General features: G+C 46.8%; 1 protein-coding gene across 3 annotated transcripts in view; it reads right to left on the bottom strand.

Moving 5' to 3' along the window:
* TRIP4 (thyroid hormone receptor interactor 4) overlaps positions 1-17,167 on the bottom strand; it is a 37,658-nt gene that overhangs the window by 11,515 nt on the left and 8,976 nt on the right. For all 3 annotated transcript variants that reach the window (XM_026116279.2, XM_026116271.2, XM_026116287.2), the window contains exons 6-11: positions 16,444-16,573; positions 15,693-15,908; positions 15,063-15,189; positions 14,113-14,300; positions 12,807-12,931; positions 11,488-11,579 (exon numbers count right to left, since the gene is read on the bottom strand). In XM_026116279.2, the coding sequence (XP_025972064.2) occupies positions 11,488-11,579; positions 12,807-12,931; positions 14,113-14,300; positions 15,063-15,189; positions 15,693-15,908; positions 16,444-16,573 (878 nt within the window). The remainder of the gene's footprint in view (positions 1-11,487; positions 11,580-12,806; positions 12,932-14,112; positions 14,301-15,062; positions 15,190-15,692; positions 15,909-16,443; positions 16,574-17,167) is intronic.

The following is a 17,167-nucleotide window of genomic DNA, read 5'->3' as shown; positions in this document are numbered from 1 at the left end:
GGCACGGGAAATACAGCTAACTCTGCCAGGCAACGCTGGTCCAGGACACCAGCTCGAGCCCTGGCCTTGCTTTCCCCGCTGCTCTCTAAGAGCTTCAAAATAAAAGAGGCAGCGCTGGAAAGCAAAACCGTCTGGAAAGAATAAAAGCAAGCAGAGCCCATGTGTTGGCAAGAGAGCTAGATTATTCCTCACCGTAAAACGCATTCAGGAAAAAAAAATCTTGGCAGAGACGGGGTCCCTCTGAAAGAGCAGGGCTGCTGTAACCAGGCCTGCGCGCAGCAATAAATCAGCCTTCCCCAGCAGGCAGAAACACACACCGGGCTCTGCCACGGTTGCTCCAAGAGGTACGAGAAGCTGCCTGGCCGTGCGCGAGCCGGGCAGCAGGAAGCGAAGCGCTTCCCCGGGAGACGGAGGCGAGCGCCGAACGGTGCCCTTGCGAGAGGGGAAGGGCTGGGGAGGTCTGCGAGCGCTTGCCGCCTCCGCGCAGCTTCCTTCACCCAGTTTTCTTGGTGATTTGTGGCAAAGGCGGATCCACTCTTCTTTCATGCCTCATAAGCTTCATAGCTGTCAGACTAACATAACAGGTAATTAACTACTAAACAGCCATTTTCTCCTCCTCTCCTGAGGGAAATTGCTCACCATCCAGCTAGAAAATGTTTCTTTAGTGGTTTGCAAAAGTGAAAAGAAAGTCGGTAGTTTCTGGCAAGCAACAGGGCTGCTGCAGCCAAACAGGGGCATTTATGGTAACGCTTGCAACCTGGACACCGGTCCCTGGGCAGCCAAGGTTCAGGAGAATTGGAGCCCCAGAAAATTACACGGATGATGCTCATCCAGATCCCTGGCTTCTTCACCGCTGCTGTGGCAAAAACAGCAACCGAGGAGGAGCGAGCAATGAGGTAAGGCAGCCAGGAGCAGCTCTGCCACTGGCTCACTACGTGCTTTGGGGGAAGACATCAACGTTTCGCTCTGCTTGCTCTCGAGATTACCCTCCTCGTGCGAGCTGCACCCGCCCGGAGCTGCTCACCGCTTTGAAGGCTGGGGCAAGTGAGGAGCTTTTCTTTATAACATGGGGAGAACCCATCCCGAAATGTGAGCTCAAAGATGCTGCCCTTGGGCAGCAAGGGGGGTCTCTCCCGGCCTCACGGAGACTGAGCCTCAAACACAGCATTCCTCAGCAGAGATACGTTTCTCTAGCTGTCAGTTCTGCAGACTCCCCAGTTCCAGTTCACACTTTGCCAGCGGTAATCCCGGTTCCGCAGGCTCAATCTTGCTTGCAGCTACCCCACAGACTGCCACATTGCTGCTCGAGTACCACTGCAGACGAAACTGATCCAATGCTCGAAGCTCAGTTAATGGTAAGTGCTCAGGCCTGGGCCAGTGCTGGTCCACCACCAGGTAGGAATTATTTAGTATCAAGGAGAAAGAAAAAAAACCAAACAACCTCCTTCGCACAATGTGCAGAACCAGCCTTCAATAACGGAGAACCTCCGTGCCCAAGCTTTGTCCTTCCTACTCACTTTTCCAAGGACAGTCATACTGAAGCATATTTTCCCCATCTGTTGTTCTAGCAGCAGTAGTCCCTACCATCTCTTTACATAGAGGTTCACTTTGGGGGATGAGCTAGCCAATCTTCCCAATCCAGCCTTCTGGAGAAGTGCTCCAGGGCACATATGCACTAACTATGCAGCAAAGATGACACCCAGCTGGCAAAAAGAGGCATCACCTGAGCCAGGAGATCCAGGTTCTGCCACCGATGTATGTCTCCCTGACCTGACTCAGACTCCCAATTATGTCAAGTGCTTGCAGAGCACCAAGATTTACTTCGACTTTTGATTTCCCTCACAACATGCTCTTGCATGCATCACACTTTCAACTCTGAGTAAATTTTCAGCCATCATCTTTTAAGGACCTATTCCCTCTGTCTTAGCACACACCAAACTGGCTTTTGGTTATAAATTTTCCTACATAGAAATCCCTAAGTAGATCCAAATTTCTAGAAATGCCAACTTTTCTAGCCGGAGGCAGAGACATCCATGACTGCCGTCTTGCGAATGGGCACCCGAGGAACTCTACGCGGTGCTGGCCACAGCCTTCAGTCACAGAAGACCGCATCGAAAGCGGTGGAGCCATTCTGGGAAGGCTGGGTTAGAGAACGGATAATCAATGACGTTCAATCCAAATCGACAGAAGAGGCAAAAGGAAAAAAAAAAAAGCAGATTCACCAAAAAAAAAACAAAAACACAAGCCGGCAGCCAAACTTTTGTTTGAAAGCCTGTCAGGTCTAGACTGCAACGTGTGAGGAAGGAACAGCTCAAAACCACAGCTGCTAATGGTTATGGATTTGGCAATCAAAATGTCTTTGTTAAAAAAAAAAAGTTAACTGCCTTACTATTGAGGTTACAAACCGCAGCCTTGATGCATTGTTGCAGTCAACATCCTCCCTGCTGTTTTTGAGAGCTTACATCTGCTGCTGGCAGATAATGTGCTGGCATAGGCTCTCTTCATGAGGATGCACAAGGAATTTTGCTAGCCTGCCTTCCTTTCCCCGTCTTCCCACAGTGATGCCTGTCAGTTGCTGTCTGTTCTGCCCCTCGCATGCAGAGTTAGTACGCAGCCAGCTCCAGACGCGGCAGGGGAGGCAGCCTAGGATCACTGCAGGATCCTTCCCCCGGACGGTCTAATGCATCCAGTGGGTGTTCTCTGCCTCCCAGCTCCAAGCAGATCGAGTTGTGTTTCTACACCACAAGCTGTACTTTGATTCAAAGGGCAGGGGAAGCAATTAAAACATAATAAGTAATAACAGGACTTTGAAATGTAGATTTAATATTTAAACTCATTCTGGTGCACTTGATTTTGAAACACTGAACAATCTGCCAGGGCTCTGGTCCTCGGAGAGACCTGGAGGGCTCAGCGGTGCTAGCAAACACACGGCATGTTGCATCCTCCCCTGCTCTCCCAGAACCCAGCCTGCCTGCGTCACAGGACCTACTGCCGCCGCCACCACCCTCCTGCGGCTCAAGTCCCAGCCTGAGAAAGCACCCGCCCATGGTAAACCTCCAAATAGCACGAGAAGGGCCTGAGACGTTTATAGAGTGACTGACGACCACCAGGGGAAACTGGGTGGACGTGGAAAAATATTCAGCAGTGTAATAGGCTCAGCTCAAAGAACCGTGTTCATACTCCTGCGCCAAGGGACCATGGAGGCCGGGCTGGCCTCAGCTGCAGTGCAGCCCCATTGCCCACGCTGCCAGGAGAAACAGGGCAACAGGGAGGAAAGAGGCAACGGGGAGGAGGGGAAACCCAGGCACCTGCTTCCGCTCAAGCAACCCAGAGTGCCTGCGCCCTGCTAGAAGCGGTCAGAGATTTTCAATCAGCTTCATAAAGTCCTTTCATAAATCAGAGTTTCAAAGCAAGGAGTACAGAGGAGCTCAGCAGGTGGCCAAGATAATTCGAACTTTGAAAAACCTAATTTTGGTGAATAAAGGTCTGTACAGACAAGGCATCTACATCCCTGCCCTGGTTTTCTCTGGCAGTCATTACTCCCCACGATGACCCTTGCTGCTGTTCCCCAAGGATGAGCGATGCCAGAGGCAGGCTGCTGGTTCTAGCTGTTGATTCAATCACACGGGCACTGTGCTATTTCGCACAGTCAGACTTGTGACAGAACCAGGATACGCATCTGAGCGACTGGTCTGTTTGGGGTTCTGAAATCAATGACATGCTGATGAAAGCTTAAGCAATTGGACACTTGTACCTTTACAGCAGTGGTTGTCTTTCATAGCTGCCAGCTCCCTCACGATTTAGGGTCACCACCTAAAGTTCGATCACGGCTCAACCTGGTAGAGCTAGAAATGGAAAGTGAGGATGTGGGGCACCTGAGCAGCAGCCAGACTTGAGGTCAATTAATCCTGAAACCAAGGATTTGATAAAATAAAGACCAGACGCCAAGGAGGAGGCAAGTACCAGTGACCACATCTGAAAGAAAAAAATCCCAGATCTCTGACTAGTTTGCTAAAACGGTAGCAGAGGCTAAGTCCACAGTCATCATTAATTAAGTCATATGCTTCAGCCGTGGCTTCATTTTTTCCCCAGGGTCTATGAAACCAGAGGAGAGGGCAAGCTAGCCTCTATCATTCGATTTCTTTGGCATGTTAATGCATTCCTAAATTAATCATCATCAAGTGACAATCTCTCCTTCATCTTAACAGACTGAGCAGCGGCCTCGGTAAATCTGCTGGCTTATGCAAGGCAGCTGGAGTGTTAGAACAGTCTCTGTTGAAAACCAAAGCACTTCACATAAGGAAAAACTCTCCCATCTCTTACCATCTATAATCCAAACCAGCTGCACACCTACTTTGCTTTACTTCTGTAACCCAGGAGCAGAGGTACTTTATGCCTTGAGGAAGTACAGTGAGAAACTGAACGCAGATATGCGTCACCTGTGGGTCCCTGCAAGCCAGACTAATACCAGTACCACTTGATCTTGTTTCAGGCTACACACGAAACACAAATTCAGCTTAGGAGAATTTGGGGACCCATAAAGTTCAAAGGCCTTTCTATTGGTTGCAATCATTAACAGCCACCTAGATAAACTTCCTCCAGCAAATCTGATCTAGTCTCCAAAACCATAAAAGCCTGCTAAAAATAATTCATTCGTAGAGGTGCAATAACTAAGACTCTGGAATGGGAAGGCAATCGTCCCTTGGGGGGTGAACAAAGACATTCCCTGCCAACATGCACAGTGTGGCACGTCGCTACACAACAGGCACTTGTCTCACTTGCTCTCTGTGCTAGGAAACCTTTACTTTTGGGAGAAGGTATGCATAAAAACTAATACTTAAATCTCTACATTTACACTGTTTGTCAAAGCACACTTCAGTATGTACGTTCCTGTTTCTCTCTCTCTCATTAGCATCTTACTTAGGTAAAGCTTACTAGTGTGCTATTGTTCCTTTATTTGTAGATAATCTGAAAAGGCATTTTCTGGATTCTAAATATATGATATTCCTACCTCATTCCTTCCTTCCTATCTGAGAAGTTAAATCAATTCCTGTATGCTTGGCACCCAAGTCTCATTACTTGGGCTGTTATTTCCATTGGGGAGGGAAGAGGAGGACGAGAGATTAAACCTAAATTTCCATGAGAGGGAAAGACAGAGCCTATTTAAAAGATAGTTGCAATTTTGCTGCACAAAAATAGCTTAGACATGTTCCCTTGTACACATTTAGGACACTAAGTGATCACCTAGATGTGAAAAATAAACATTTTACTCCCGTCAAACACAATTACCTGATATTTCAATCCAAGATTATAGCTACATCCAGGCATCAGTGTCTGTTTGCATTCAAAATAGATCCAAACACACCTACCAACTACTAAAATAGCTGCAGGAGAAATACTCTTTTTCCAGTTAAAATAATAGTCTTTCAGATCAAAATCATTAGCAAAATGAACATGGACTTCAGAGCACATTAAAACAGCATAAATGTAAATAGCTCTGTGCTTGCTTTAGACTCTTGCCAAGCCCTGCCTGCACCATCCCATGTTTCCCCAGTTACCGCTGATGAAGTCACCGACACCTAATGCGGGAAAAGAAAGGCAGCTCCTTGCTCTGCTCGAGGTGTCAGTGACGTCAGCCCGGAGCAAGGAAAAGCAGTCGTCAACGCTCAGATCTTGACAGGGAAAAGTTTCCAGGTCACCTTCAGCGCAGGAGAGCATAACAAAGGGATCATTCTGACCTGAAGCAGCACTTTTGGGTGGCTGCCACTAGTAGAAGGAAATGAGCCCAGATCGCACTCCAAGGAGGTGCAGGATGTCTTAAACTCGACTGGAAATACAGAGATTTGAGAGCCACACAGAGGGATCGCCTGGCAGCCGCTAACCACCTGCTGTCATCAGTGGGCTGAATTCAGAAAGCAGCTTTGGCTTCGTTCCCTCGTGAATAACGCACGCTGCACTCAGCATCTCGGTGGGACCTTCCTACCAGGTAATAACCTGTGCTCTCAAAGCCCCTTCTATCCAAGGATCATAGCACAGCTTTTAGCAATAACATTAGATGTACACCACAGGTGACAGGAAAGCACGTCTTTATTTTACATGTGGAAAAGAGACCAAAAGGAACTGATCTACCTAGTCCATACAGTAAGTAGCACCACCCGGATTAGGGCAACGCTACCTGATGTGATGCTGATTTTAGTCACAAGGACACCTCTTCTCAGACAACATCTTCCTCTGCCCCCTGCCAGCTACTGCATGTAAGATCCTGTTCTGTCATCACTTCTCCCACAGTCCTGAAAACCACTTCAGCACAGTCAGTAAGTCTTCAGATACTGCGCAAACAGGAGAGCTGCAAGACTGACCCCACTGAAGGGGTTAGACAAGGTCAGAGTAATAATATCCAGTAATAACTCAAAAAAAAAAAAGCCCCTAATACTATTGCACACTCACAGACTTGGTCTGTTTGTGCAGCATTCAGCAAAACAGGGCATCATTGCTTCATTTTACTTTTTGAGCCCAACTGTAAAAAATATTAAATGATGATAATGATAGAAAAATACCAGCAGGGCGCCACTAACGTCTTCATTAACAACCTGACAGAAGACACAAACAGCAAGGAAATAAAATCTGCAGACAGTACTAAATAGGGAGTGGATGTCGGCATCAAAAGGACAGAGAAATAAAAGCAAAGTGACAGGAGGGACAGAACAGGAAAAAAGTCTCCCTTCCCTATGGGTAAAATGGTCACAAGAGTCAAAACAAACTTTTGTGGCTGCTGAAAAAGGCAGGGCCACCATCAAAAGACACTGAGCAAGACAGGCAACCATTTCGTTTTCACATGGCGGGTATCACCTATCATCTACTCGCTTGCCTAGTACCTGTGAAATGACCTCTTCCTGAAACGCAGAAGCTTCAAGTAAGAGTTGGTGAGGAAGAGAGGGGTGAGTCAAAGCGCAGCGCTTGAAAAGAGCTCTGCAGTGGCTTAACCTCCAAAACGCCTCTGCTGCTGCAAGCCGTTACCTTACTTGCGCTGCATAATGCAAGTCTTTAGAAGATTTTCAATGTTTTTTGCATGCCATAATCAGGTAGAAAACAACATCTTCCTTTCCGGCTCCCCCTGAAGCTAGGAGGAGCTCTTTGTACACCAAGAAATTGCTGGATTACACTGCTAACGAGCAGCTTTGGTGCTAGCTGCTGATGAACCTGTGCTAAATCGTAAGTGTAAGCAAAAGGGATTTCCTGCTCCCACTGAGACCTAACTCAGATTTCTGAGCTGACACTGCACACATTTTGGTCTTCCTAGCTTTCATAATTAAATCATTCTCAGCTTCTTTCAGAGGCACTTGGTGCTCCCAACAGTCCAACAACACCTACATTCTCCCACAAACAGAAGCTCATCACCAATTTCAGAAGGATGCTCAGATCTCTGAAGTCAACCTTACAAGTCAGGGAAATGAACACTGCGTTCATAAAGTCAGGCTGGGAAAAAGATTTACAAAAACACTGTAAAAAAAGACAATAAATTAGGGATTATAAACTTTTTGTAACATGGGAACAGCAAACAGCCAATGGGATTTAAATCTGCATGTGCCATGGCATCGTGGCATTGAGGAATTTCTTGCCTACCAGTCTGATAAGAGTGCTCTTGGAATACTCTGCTCTTTTCCAAGTGCCTCTGCAGCCAAATGGTATCAGCAAAGTGGGAAGAATTTATAGAGAACATAGTCAGCTGTGAGGTTTCTCTACGGGAAGATTAAAAGCTAGTTATCTACAGCTCACGTTCAAGATTGTAAGAAGCTGTCACAGCCATTTTACCAACATCTAAAGAACATATCCACAAAGGAAGAGGAGAAATTGCCAGAAAGAGAAAAGTACCTGTTAGAGATCAGGACATATTTTCCACTAGTGCCAATACAGACAGCGGAAGAAGGAAGAGAATCTCCATTCAAAACCGAACTGGAAATCAATGGATGGCACAGAAAAAAATCCTGCACTGGCCCCAGTGTCCTTTCCTCTTGTTTCCCTACACTTGCTCCCATACAAAGGCTAAATACTCCTGCAGATTTTGCTGTATTCCAGTCCCAAAGCTCCCTCTGCTGCTCATATTCTAACCTCTCCCCCTTCCTGAGAGAACAGCTTGTGACTGAAAAGAGATACAACCTAATCGGAAATACTCTCTTCAGCTCTAGTTTCCAGACATCTCTCCAGTAACTTGTTTGCTAGAACTTCACAGGTTTGGGAAGGCTACAAGAGCACCGCATGAGAAACAGCCCCGAACTGCCAATGCCCCTTGAACTCTTCATGGCAGGAAGGCACCTCACTGCTCTGGTGTACGTTCTCCCGTGCTACAGTCCTCTGTGCCAAGGAATTCATTTATTCTATCTCACAAGATGGTTTGTTCACTACCAAGACCTCCATACCAGAATCTAGTGGTTCCCATCAGACCAAACCTGATTTCTGCAGAGGGCAGTGGAGTGAACAGACATGAAACAGTATCAAGAATGGCCATGCCTTGCTTGTTACTAACTACGAACTTTGTACGTTAACAAAATGACACCCTAAAGAAATCGGCTGCTCCGGATTTTAGGCATACATTCAGTCACAGCATTACCGACTCATTTGGCTTGGAAGAGATCTCAAGAGGTCACTAGTCAAACCTCCTGATTGAAGCAGGATTGACCCTGAGATCAGGCCAGATTCCTTAGGGCTTTGTCCAGTCGGATCCTGAAAACTTCCATAGGTAGAGACTGCACAACCTCTCTGGGCAACGCCTGCTCCAATGCTTGGCTGTACTTCTGGGAAATTTTTTTCCTTAAGTCACACTGAAACCTCTTTACAATTTATGACCCTTGTCTCTCATCCTTCTGCCATGTACCTCAGAAATGAGCCTGTCTCTGTCTTCCTTATAACCTCCTTGCAGGTAGAAGATTCCTCCAAAGCCTTCTTCCTCAGCCTCTCTTCACAGGGCCTGGGCTTCAGCCTGCTGACCATCTTGGTGGCCTCTGCTGGACTCACTTTAATTTATCAAAATCTTTTTTGTGCTGGGGTCCCAAAACTGGCCGTGGTATTGCAGATGTGGCCTAACCTGTGCTGAGCAAAGGGGAATAATCAGTTCCCTCCATCTACTAACTACACCAGTGTCAACGCAGCCCAGGATGCTGCTGGCCTTCCTCAGTGCCAGGGCACGCTGCTGGCTCATGTTCAGCTCACTGGCTACTAAAACATCCAGCGCCCTTTCAGCAGAGCTGCTCCCCAGCACCGATGCAGGGGGTTAGTCTGGGTGCAGGGCATGGCACTGGTCCTTAAGGAACTTCAGATGAGGCTGTTCCTCCAGCCTGTCCAGGTCCCTCTGAATGACAGCCCTGCTGCTGAGCGTATTGACTGCTCCCAAGTGTGGCATTCAAAGCCTTGTTAAGGGGCACTCCATCTCCCCCTCCAGGTCACTGCTAAAGATATTAAATAGGAGAAGTCCCAGGAAAGACCCCCGAGAAACCAGCCTCCAAGGAGATTATGAACCATTAATCACTGCACTTTGAGCCCAATGACCCAGCCAGTTTTTAACTCCAGCAGTCCACCTACCCAGACTGCAATGTCCCAACATGGATACACGCATGCTGTAAGAGACCACACAGAAAGCCTTGCTAAAGACAAGGTAAAAGATATTCACTGTTCTAACCTTTTCATCATAGAAGGTAATCAGGTTAGTCAGGCATGACTAACCCTAGGTAAATCCACACTGGCTATTCCCAATCTCCTCCTCCTTCATATGCCCCAAAACGGCTTCCAAAAGGAACTGCTCTATGTACTTCCCAAGGACCAAAGTGAAGCTGACTGGCTTAAGTGCCCTGGATCATCCTTCTTGCCCTTCTGAAAGATGGATGTAATAGTTGCCTTTCTCTGGTCATTGGGGACCTCCCCTGAGCTCCACAGCCTTTTAAAAAAAAGGGTGGCCTCACAAAGACATCTACCAACTCTCTCAGCACTTTTGGATGCATCCCATCAGCTCCCATGAACCTGTATAGGCCAAGTTTTCTCAAAAGATTCCTGGCTCAATCCTCCTCCACTACTAGTAGTTCCTCTCCTCCTTGAACGCTGCCTCTAAGTGCAAGATCTCTGGGAGATCTTCTTGGTGAAGCCTGAGACAAAGAAGGCACAGAGTACCTCAGCCTTATCTGTGTCTCTTGTCATCAAATTACCTGCTTCATTCAGCAAGGGGCCCACTTAAGCCTCCCTTAACTTCCTTGGAAGTCTTCAACCACTGTTTGTTCAAGTGTAGCCTCTAGCTGTAGCTCCTTCCCTGTATCTTGGGGCTCAGACTCTCCCCTCCGCAGCGTCTCTGCAAACACCCTGTCGCTCTCCTCTTCATCCTCTCTGATGGGAGGGTGCTCGCCTCCTCCCACAGTTCCTTCTCTTGGCGACTCAGTGCCTCAACCAGAGCACAAATCCCACCAATAATGCCACTGTGACATCCAACTACAGGGAGAGGCACCAGGCACTCCATGCATCTCCAGATGGTGGCATCCTCCCTCCAGAGCTCTGCCTGGGTCAAGGCCTTTCTTATAAACAGGACTAGTTGATCCAGCCAGCACCACAGGCCAGGGATGACACCCTGTGGCATGCCACCACCATCGCTGCAGTTGTCAGTGGCCCCACACTCCTAAGCAGAGTTCCCTGGCCCCTTCACATACCACTGCAGTAACTGCAAAGTCTCTTCTGGGCATGCTTAAGGAATTGTTCACTGCTCTTCAACAGCAACCAAATAGGTACTTGACACTTCCTAATCCAGAGAATCCTGAGATAGGAATCTCACTTCCTGAGATAGGAAGATTGGTATGGTTATAGCTAGTGATAGCAAAAATTGTTGCCTGGCTGAGCAAAACTTTGCAGAAATTCTTTCTGTCTGGATCCCATGAAGTTTCTATGGGACAAACAACCAGTGCTTTAGAAGTTACATCCAGATGAGATGTAAGCTCCCAAGTCTGCAAAATGAGGATGCAAAACAGGGATACAACGTTAATGTGCTGTAGCTTCTTGTCTCCCACAGTTCACCACAGCCAGAGCATTCCAGTGCTACATCTGTCCATGCCACCAGGGAAGCAACGGCTGTCGAGAGTCCTTACAGCACAGTCTCTCAAGCCAGAGTTGACTTGGTTACGCAGATACAAGTCCTAAACATCAACTTTACAAAGCTTATTGAAAAAAGTTTGACACTATGTGAGAAACTAGTTTCAACCAGATTATCTTACTATGAGAAAGGCTGACCATGGATTTGGTCTACACTAGTCCACAGCTCCTTTCCACCATAATTGGAATGCATTCTCTCGGCACATTCTTTTGCTAGTCACACAGCAGTATACGGTATCGGTTTCTTCCCTCTTTGTATTTTAAAATCTTTATTCAACGTCTTCTCCAGAGCATCACATCAAGTGAGAAATGCTACTCTAAAAGTTTGCTAATACCAGCTTGTAAAGGCTTATTTGCTGTACTCACCTGCTCATTAAATTGCTCTTGTGACAAGCAGTCAGTCATATCCACACAGCCTAGGAGGCACCCAGAGGGATAATCACTTGGGAATTCCACATCTGCATCAAAAGAAAAATATCTTAAAAGTGTGCCTATATACATAGCTGGGGTCCTCTAGCATTCAGGTGCCCTTGGTTAAGAATACAAACTTTCCTCCCTCAGTGCTCTCCTAGTTTTTGAGGCACAAGAAAACATGAAACAATTTTAACACCCTGTAGTTCTTTTCCTATGTTTGGAGAAAGAGCACATTGCCCAGGCGAGCCTGGCACTAGGGCTCTGGCTTAAGCCAGATGTGCGATGATAAAGGCAAAGGGTGTACACAGCCCTGTTCATACAATCTTGAGCTTCATCTGTGCAGGGCTGGTGTTTTTGATCAGTGTGCCCTGCTCCCAAACTGTGATGGTCCATTTTACTGATGTTAGTTTGACTGCTCAGCGGGGATCTGCAGTGACCAATCTGCCCTGTTAGCCCACAGACAGCAACAGCCAACTGTCCATGAAGACCAGAAGAGACCAGAAGGTTTTCACAAAGTAAACTTGCACATTAAAGCAAATGAACAGGTAGGGTCAAGAACAGCACGAGGCTCAGGATCTTCACCATGACAGGATGAAGACTGACAGAACTAATTCCGTATACCTTCCCCTGCTTAGCTTCTGAGAGAAGAACATGTAGCGCAGGAAGGGCTCCTTGCTCTGATCAGGGAACAGACAATCCTGCTGCATGGCATTTAAGCTGGGTGATATGCAGAAATACTGTACTAACAGGCGTGCAGTGTGGCAGCTGCCAGCATTCACCGAACCTCATGAGAGAGAACATCACCTTCATGGGAACCTGCAGCTTTTCATTCCCAATTTTCACACGGTCAGAATATATGAAAAGCATTAAACATCACCACAAACAGACTGAAACACAAGTCACTTCACGCGCGCGCACACACACACACACACACACACACACACATACACACACAAGCACACACTCAGTATCTTGTTGCTTGAGCCCAGAACAGACCAAAGTCCTCTGCCGACAAAAGTTACCACTGAAGCCACATGCAATTTGCCAGTGTTTGTGCTTGGAGTATCTGACCAGCAAAAGGATGGAATTAAAATCTGTCGCCATGCCCATTCAGCTGTTGAAATGCAGAAAGGAGGAAGAGAATTTCAAGAACAGACAGAAGGTTAAAAAGAGAAGCAGTAATAACCGCACAGCAGAGAGGGCTTTCTGACACTGCTCATTATGTGGCTCAATGTACCAAAAAATACAAAGGCCCAAGGAGAGAAGTTCACCTTTCCGGAGCAGCATTCTGTAGGTGGCCTCCAGTTCAGAGATTTCCTGAGGGGAAGGTCGTTTAGCAGTAGCTGCTATCCATAACCTCCCTCTATGAGATGTGTACCAGGTCCTGCCCTCCACCCTAGAGAGAACAAAGGAGAATTTAGAACTTAAATCTTGTCGGAAATCCTGCATGGATAGATTTCCAGTTTATAGATATTTCCAATTCACTACGTAATTTCTGTTACTAAGCTTTGCCCTAAGAAAGAATACAGTATATGAACTCAAGCAACATGATAGCATTACTGAGAGAAGCTGAGATGGGCAAAAAATAACGCCGCAAGCAAAACATGTTCTCTTCTGCTTTAGAGCAACAGCAAAACGGGATACTGATCCTCTGCAAATAAAATAGTATTTTGGACGCATGTGTAAGACAATCTGATCATACAAGCTCAAAAAGCTATGCACAGTAAGCATGCAAACTAGGGAGTAATAAAGGGCCACACATCCTTAGGAGGCCATCGTTAGCTGCAGTTCTCAGGGATGCCAGCATGGGCACTAGGCATCCGACAACAGCCTCCTCAGACCACCTGGATGTAGAAGCAGTGCACGTTAAGATTTACAGCATCTTTAGCCTGGGACATAAAAAAGAAACAAAAACAAAAACAAAAAAAGCCACAACTTGGCTCTCTAAAATGAAAAATCCTTTGAAGGAAAATAAAGGCTAAAGACAACAAGATGCTTTGTTCTTTATTAATAGTAGAAAGGAGTACTGATATGCCAGGGATGCTGGGCTGAAGGACCTTCTCTTCAGAACCTGATTCCTAGGCCAGAGGGGGCAGGTGGTAGAAAGGGTTTTTTTAATAGCCTGGTGCCATTGTTGGCTCCTTTATGATGGACGAAAAGACATTTTCAGCTTATTTACTTTTGAAATGCCAGGAAGGTATGCCCTGATTTTATTGCAGAAATCTCGGCTTCTCTCTAAATTTACCCACCATGCAGAAGCTTGCACCTTCCAGGTTAGCTATTCTCATGAAAAAAACAGGCTTCTCAAATGATCAGTACACTGGATGAGGATGTACAGCTTCCTATTTTTACACATCCTTCACAGCTGTTGTCCTCTCAAGAAAAGGAATGTTTCAAGTTAGAGTGCTAGATAAGCCCATGGAACAACAGATAACAAAAACTCGGAGCTATCAGTAGGTATCAGTCATTGTACGATGCCACCGAGTCCACAGAAGTCCTCTGAGGAACACAACTTCCCACCTCACCTCTGAAACAAGAGCTGGTCAGGGTAAACCACAGTTCAGGTCACTCTTTTACCTTTTGATTCCTCTTATAAGCAAGGAAGCCCAAGGCTGGTGCATGCTGAGGCACCAACCATCGTCTGAGATTTCCTGTAACTCTCGATCCTGAATCCGCAACCTGTTCCTCTCTGAGCCAGGCTCATTTCCAGTGTCCACAGAATGGATGGCTTTCCTGTGTGGGAGCGAACCAGTTTGGTCCACCCACTTCAGTGCGTCCAAAACAAAGAAAAAAAAGGTTAGTCTTTCTAGTAATAATGTATATCAAGCGCAAATCCTATTTGAAGTTTGTCTTCACTTAAGGACAAAGGCACTACTCTCATTGAGGTCACTCTACTCTTTCTTCCTTGCAAGCAGAATGCTGTGCTTACACCCCATACTTTGGCAGAAGTAAATGCAAGGTAGTGAATCCACTCTGTGCAGCTCTCCCTTTATATGCACCAAAGCTCAACTACTGATTTAAAGAATAAAACTATATACTGGTCTCCCAAAGCATTCACGGGAAGGTACAGTGTTCGAAGCATCTTCACAGCTGTCAGCACCCAAAACACAGCACTTGCACTGGTAATCATTCAACCTCCAAAATGCTTACTGTGCACCAAGCACACCATGGCTAAAATGGAATCAGAGGACAGAACTTATGCCAACTGGAAATGAGAAATCTGGCAGAAAAGGCCTCATAAATAGAGCTGAAAAAGTGACACAGCCTTAGGCTGACTCAGAACTTCTTCCAGGTTTCTGAAAAGGAGGCAGGAGACTGAAACCCAAATAGGCCAAACCTCCAAAGAGCAAGGAATGGAGCAGGGCATTGGCAAACTTTCTCTGTCTCCAGCTCAGACAGCCAATAAATATCTCCGTCACACAGGGGAGGAAAGAGGTACTACAAACAGGCTGGAAGTCACAATTCTTAAGCCCAGCTCTTCCCGAGTTAGTCATTATTCTGGGATAAATCACTGAGCCCATACTGACCAAAGGCGCAGGCTGAAGAAGATGGGGGTTCACTAAAACACCAGAACTCATAGTCGTCTTGGCTTCTGGGCTCCCAACTGGCTTGCCCAGCGTGCCACAATTAATGGCTTCAATGGTTTCATCCAGTCTGCAAGCACAAACAAGACTCATGAAAATTCCCTGCTTCCCTCTGGAAATGTCTTCCTGCTCCATTCTCAAACACTTCCAACCCAAAGCATTTTTTTTTTTTTTTTACCACCTCCCCTAACTAGATGATTTCTTTGCTCAGGCCAATTTCTAATTTGAACAGTCACTCTTATCCACTACAGAAACTCAGTCTGGTTTGAATTCAGTACAAATTGGTTCTGTTGATATAGCCCTTTTGCAACATCTCGTTGCAGGGTAGCTTTATGTTTAACAGACACGTTGCTAATTCAGCTCCATACAAGTCTCACATAGCTGAGCTTAGGAGGGGATCTCAGCAGAGTTGTGCTGAAAGAGATATTTTGCAATCCACAAAGACCCTCAAGGAAGAAAAGTTGGCTCAGCTTTCCCTACATTTGCTGTTCCAGACGCAGCCAGGCCACCATCAGCAATGATTTTCACCTCCCTGCTCTTGGGCATGCCTTTGCACTGCCAATACTCACTCACTTGTTGTGGTATTCAGCCATGCTGTTGTCCTCCTCCAGGATCTGCCTACCAGCAAAGTCTATGGTGATTTTTTTGGCAAGCCGAGAGGCATGACGCAGTTCCCGCAGTTCCTGCTCTCTCTTCTGGAGGGCCTCCCTTTCCTGCTTGGAAAGCCACTGGTTGGAGTCCGTAGCAAAGTAATCCGATTCGTCGTCGATGACCTGGGTCCGACGCACACTGGCCAGAAACAACCGCAATGGCAGAAGACCAGCACAGAGGGACAGTCACACAGCTCTGCCTGACCCAGCCCTGCCTCCCTACCTCCCTCCCATTCTCTCCAGAGAGCTGGGTTGTCAGGGACACAAAGCAAGGACATCCAAGTGGGACCGATTTGAGAGCCATGCAGCAGCGTGACACAGATCCCGAGTGCTCCCACCTTTAATATGGAGCACATCCTATGCAGACCATGGGTCCCAGCTTGGCATAGGGGCAGCTTCAGGGATTCCGCTCCCCTTCCACCATGAAAGGGCCCTTCCCCAGTTTAGGACTGGAAAACACAACTACAGGCTGCAGGAATCATGGCCCACATACCTCCCTCTCACCACCACGTCTTGGCTCTTGTTCCAGTGAATGTGAAGGCCAAACTCCAATGTGAATGTGTCTGTAGCTACAGCCCAGGTTTCACAAGGAACTTGATAACATTTCAGTTAAAGGCAGCTTTGCCTCCCAGATAATTTATTTAATTTCATGATAGTCTCAGCTAGTACCTTACCTTGTCCTGTCAAATTCCAACAACTTGTCTTTGTGTTTCACAGCCATCTCCAGGCCTGCTTTGAGTCTAGCTTCTTGTCGAGGCAGTAAGTCCTTGCTTATAGCTTCCAAATTCCCTGAACTTTCAGCACCTGAGACACAAAACAAATCACAGCTCAATCTTATGAGACAGGCCAGCTGTTTCAACCCCAATCTGATGGGCCTGGCTGCAGAAACATCCCCTAAAACAAGTATCATTAAAGGAACTAGAAGAGGTATCTTGCACCAAGATCAGTATCCTTTTTAAGCCAGTCCAAGCCTTGATTTCCCCTCCAGCACCTTTCAGGGATTCCTTCCCCTATAGATAAATAGGTGACCACAGTGGCCATGACTAGAAAGTGTTTAGAGAGAAGGCCCTGCTCTTTGATTCTCCTTTGCCTTTCCCTAACAATTTGGTCAGTCCAGTCTGCCCATCCTCAACCACAGGCCTTAAGCCTCCTCCTAAAATTATCTCCTAACTGTTGTTACCACCAGAAACAGACACTGAAGATGCCAAGGAGGGCACTCTCAGTCAAAAGAGATCACTGACAACTGCCACTGATGCACAGAGCAAGTCCCACATCTGCTGCTGTATGAGCTTCTCACAAATAAAATCCTCCCCCAATATACCTCAGCAGGTGTTTGAGACCAGCCATAGGGAGAGATGGAGAAAGCTATTCCCAGCAACAATCTCTGATTTCTTACCA

This window comes from Dromaius novaehollandiae, chromosome 10 (genome assembly GCF_036370855.1).
Source record: "Dromaius novaehollandiae isolate bDroNov1 chromosome 10, bDroNov1.hap1, whole genome shotgun sequence".
In the NCBI taxonomy this organism is placed as follows: domain Eukaryota; kingdom Metazoa; phylum Chordata; class Aves; order Casuariiformes; family Dromaiidae; genus Dromaius; species Dromaius novaehollandiae.
Note: the sequence above shows the minus strand (reverse complement) of the source record. Positions and strands in the feature narration are given on the sequence as shown.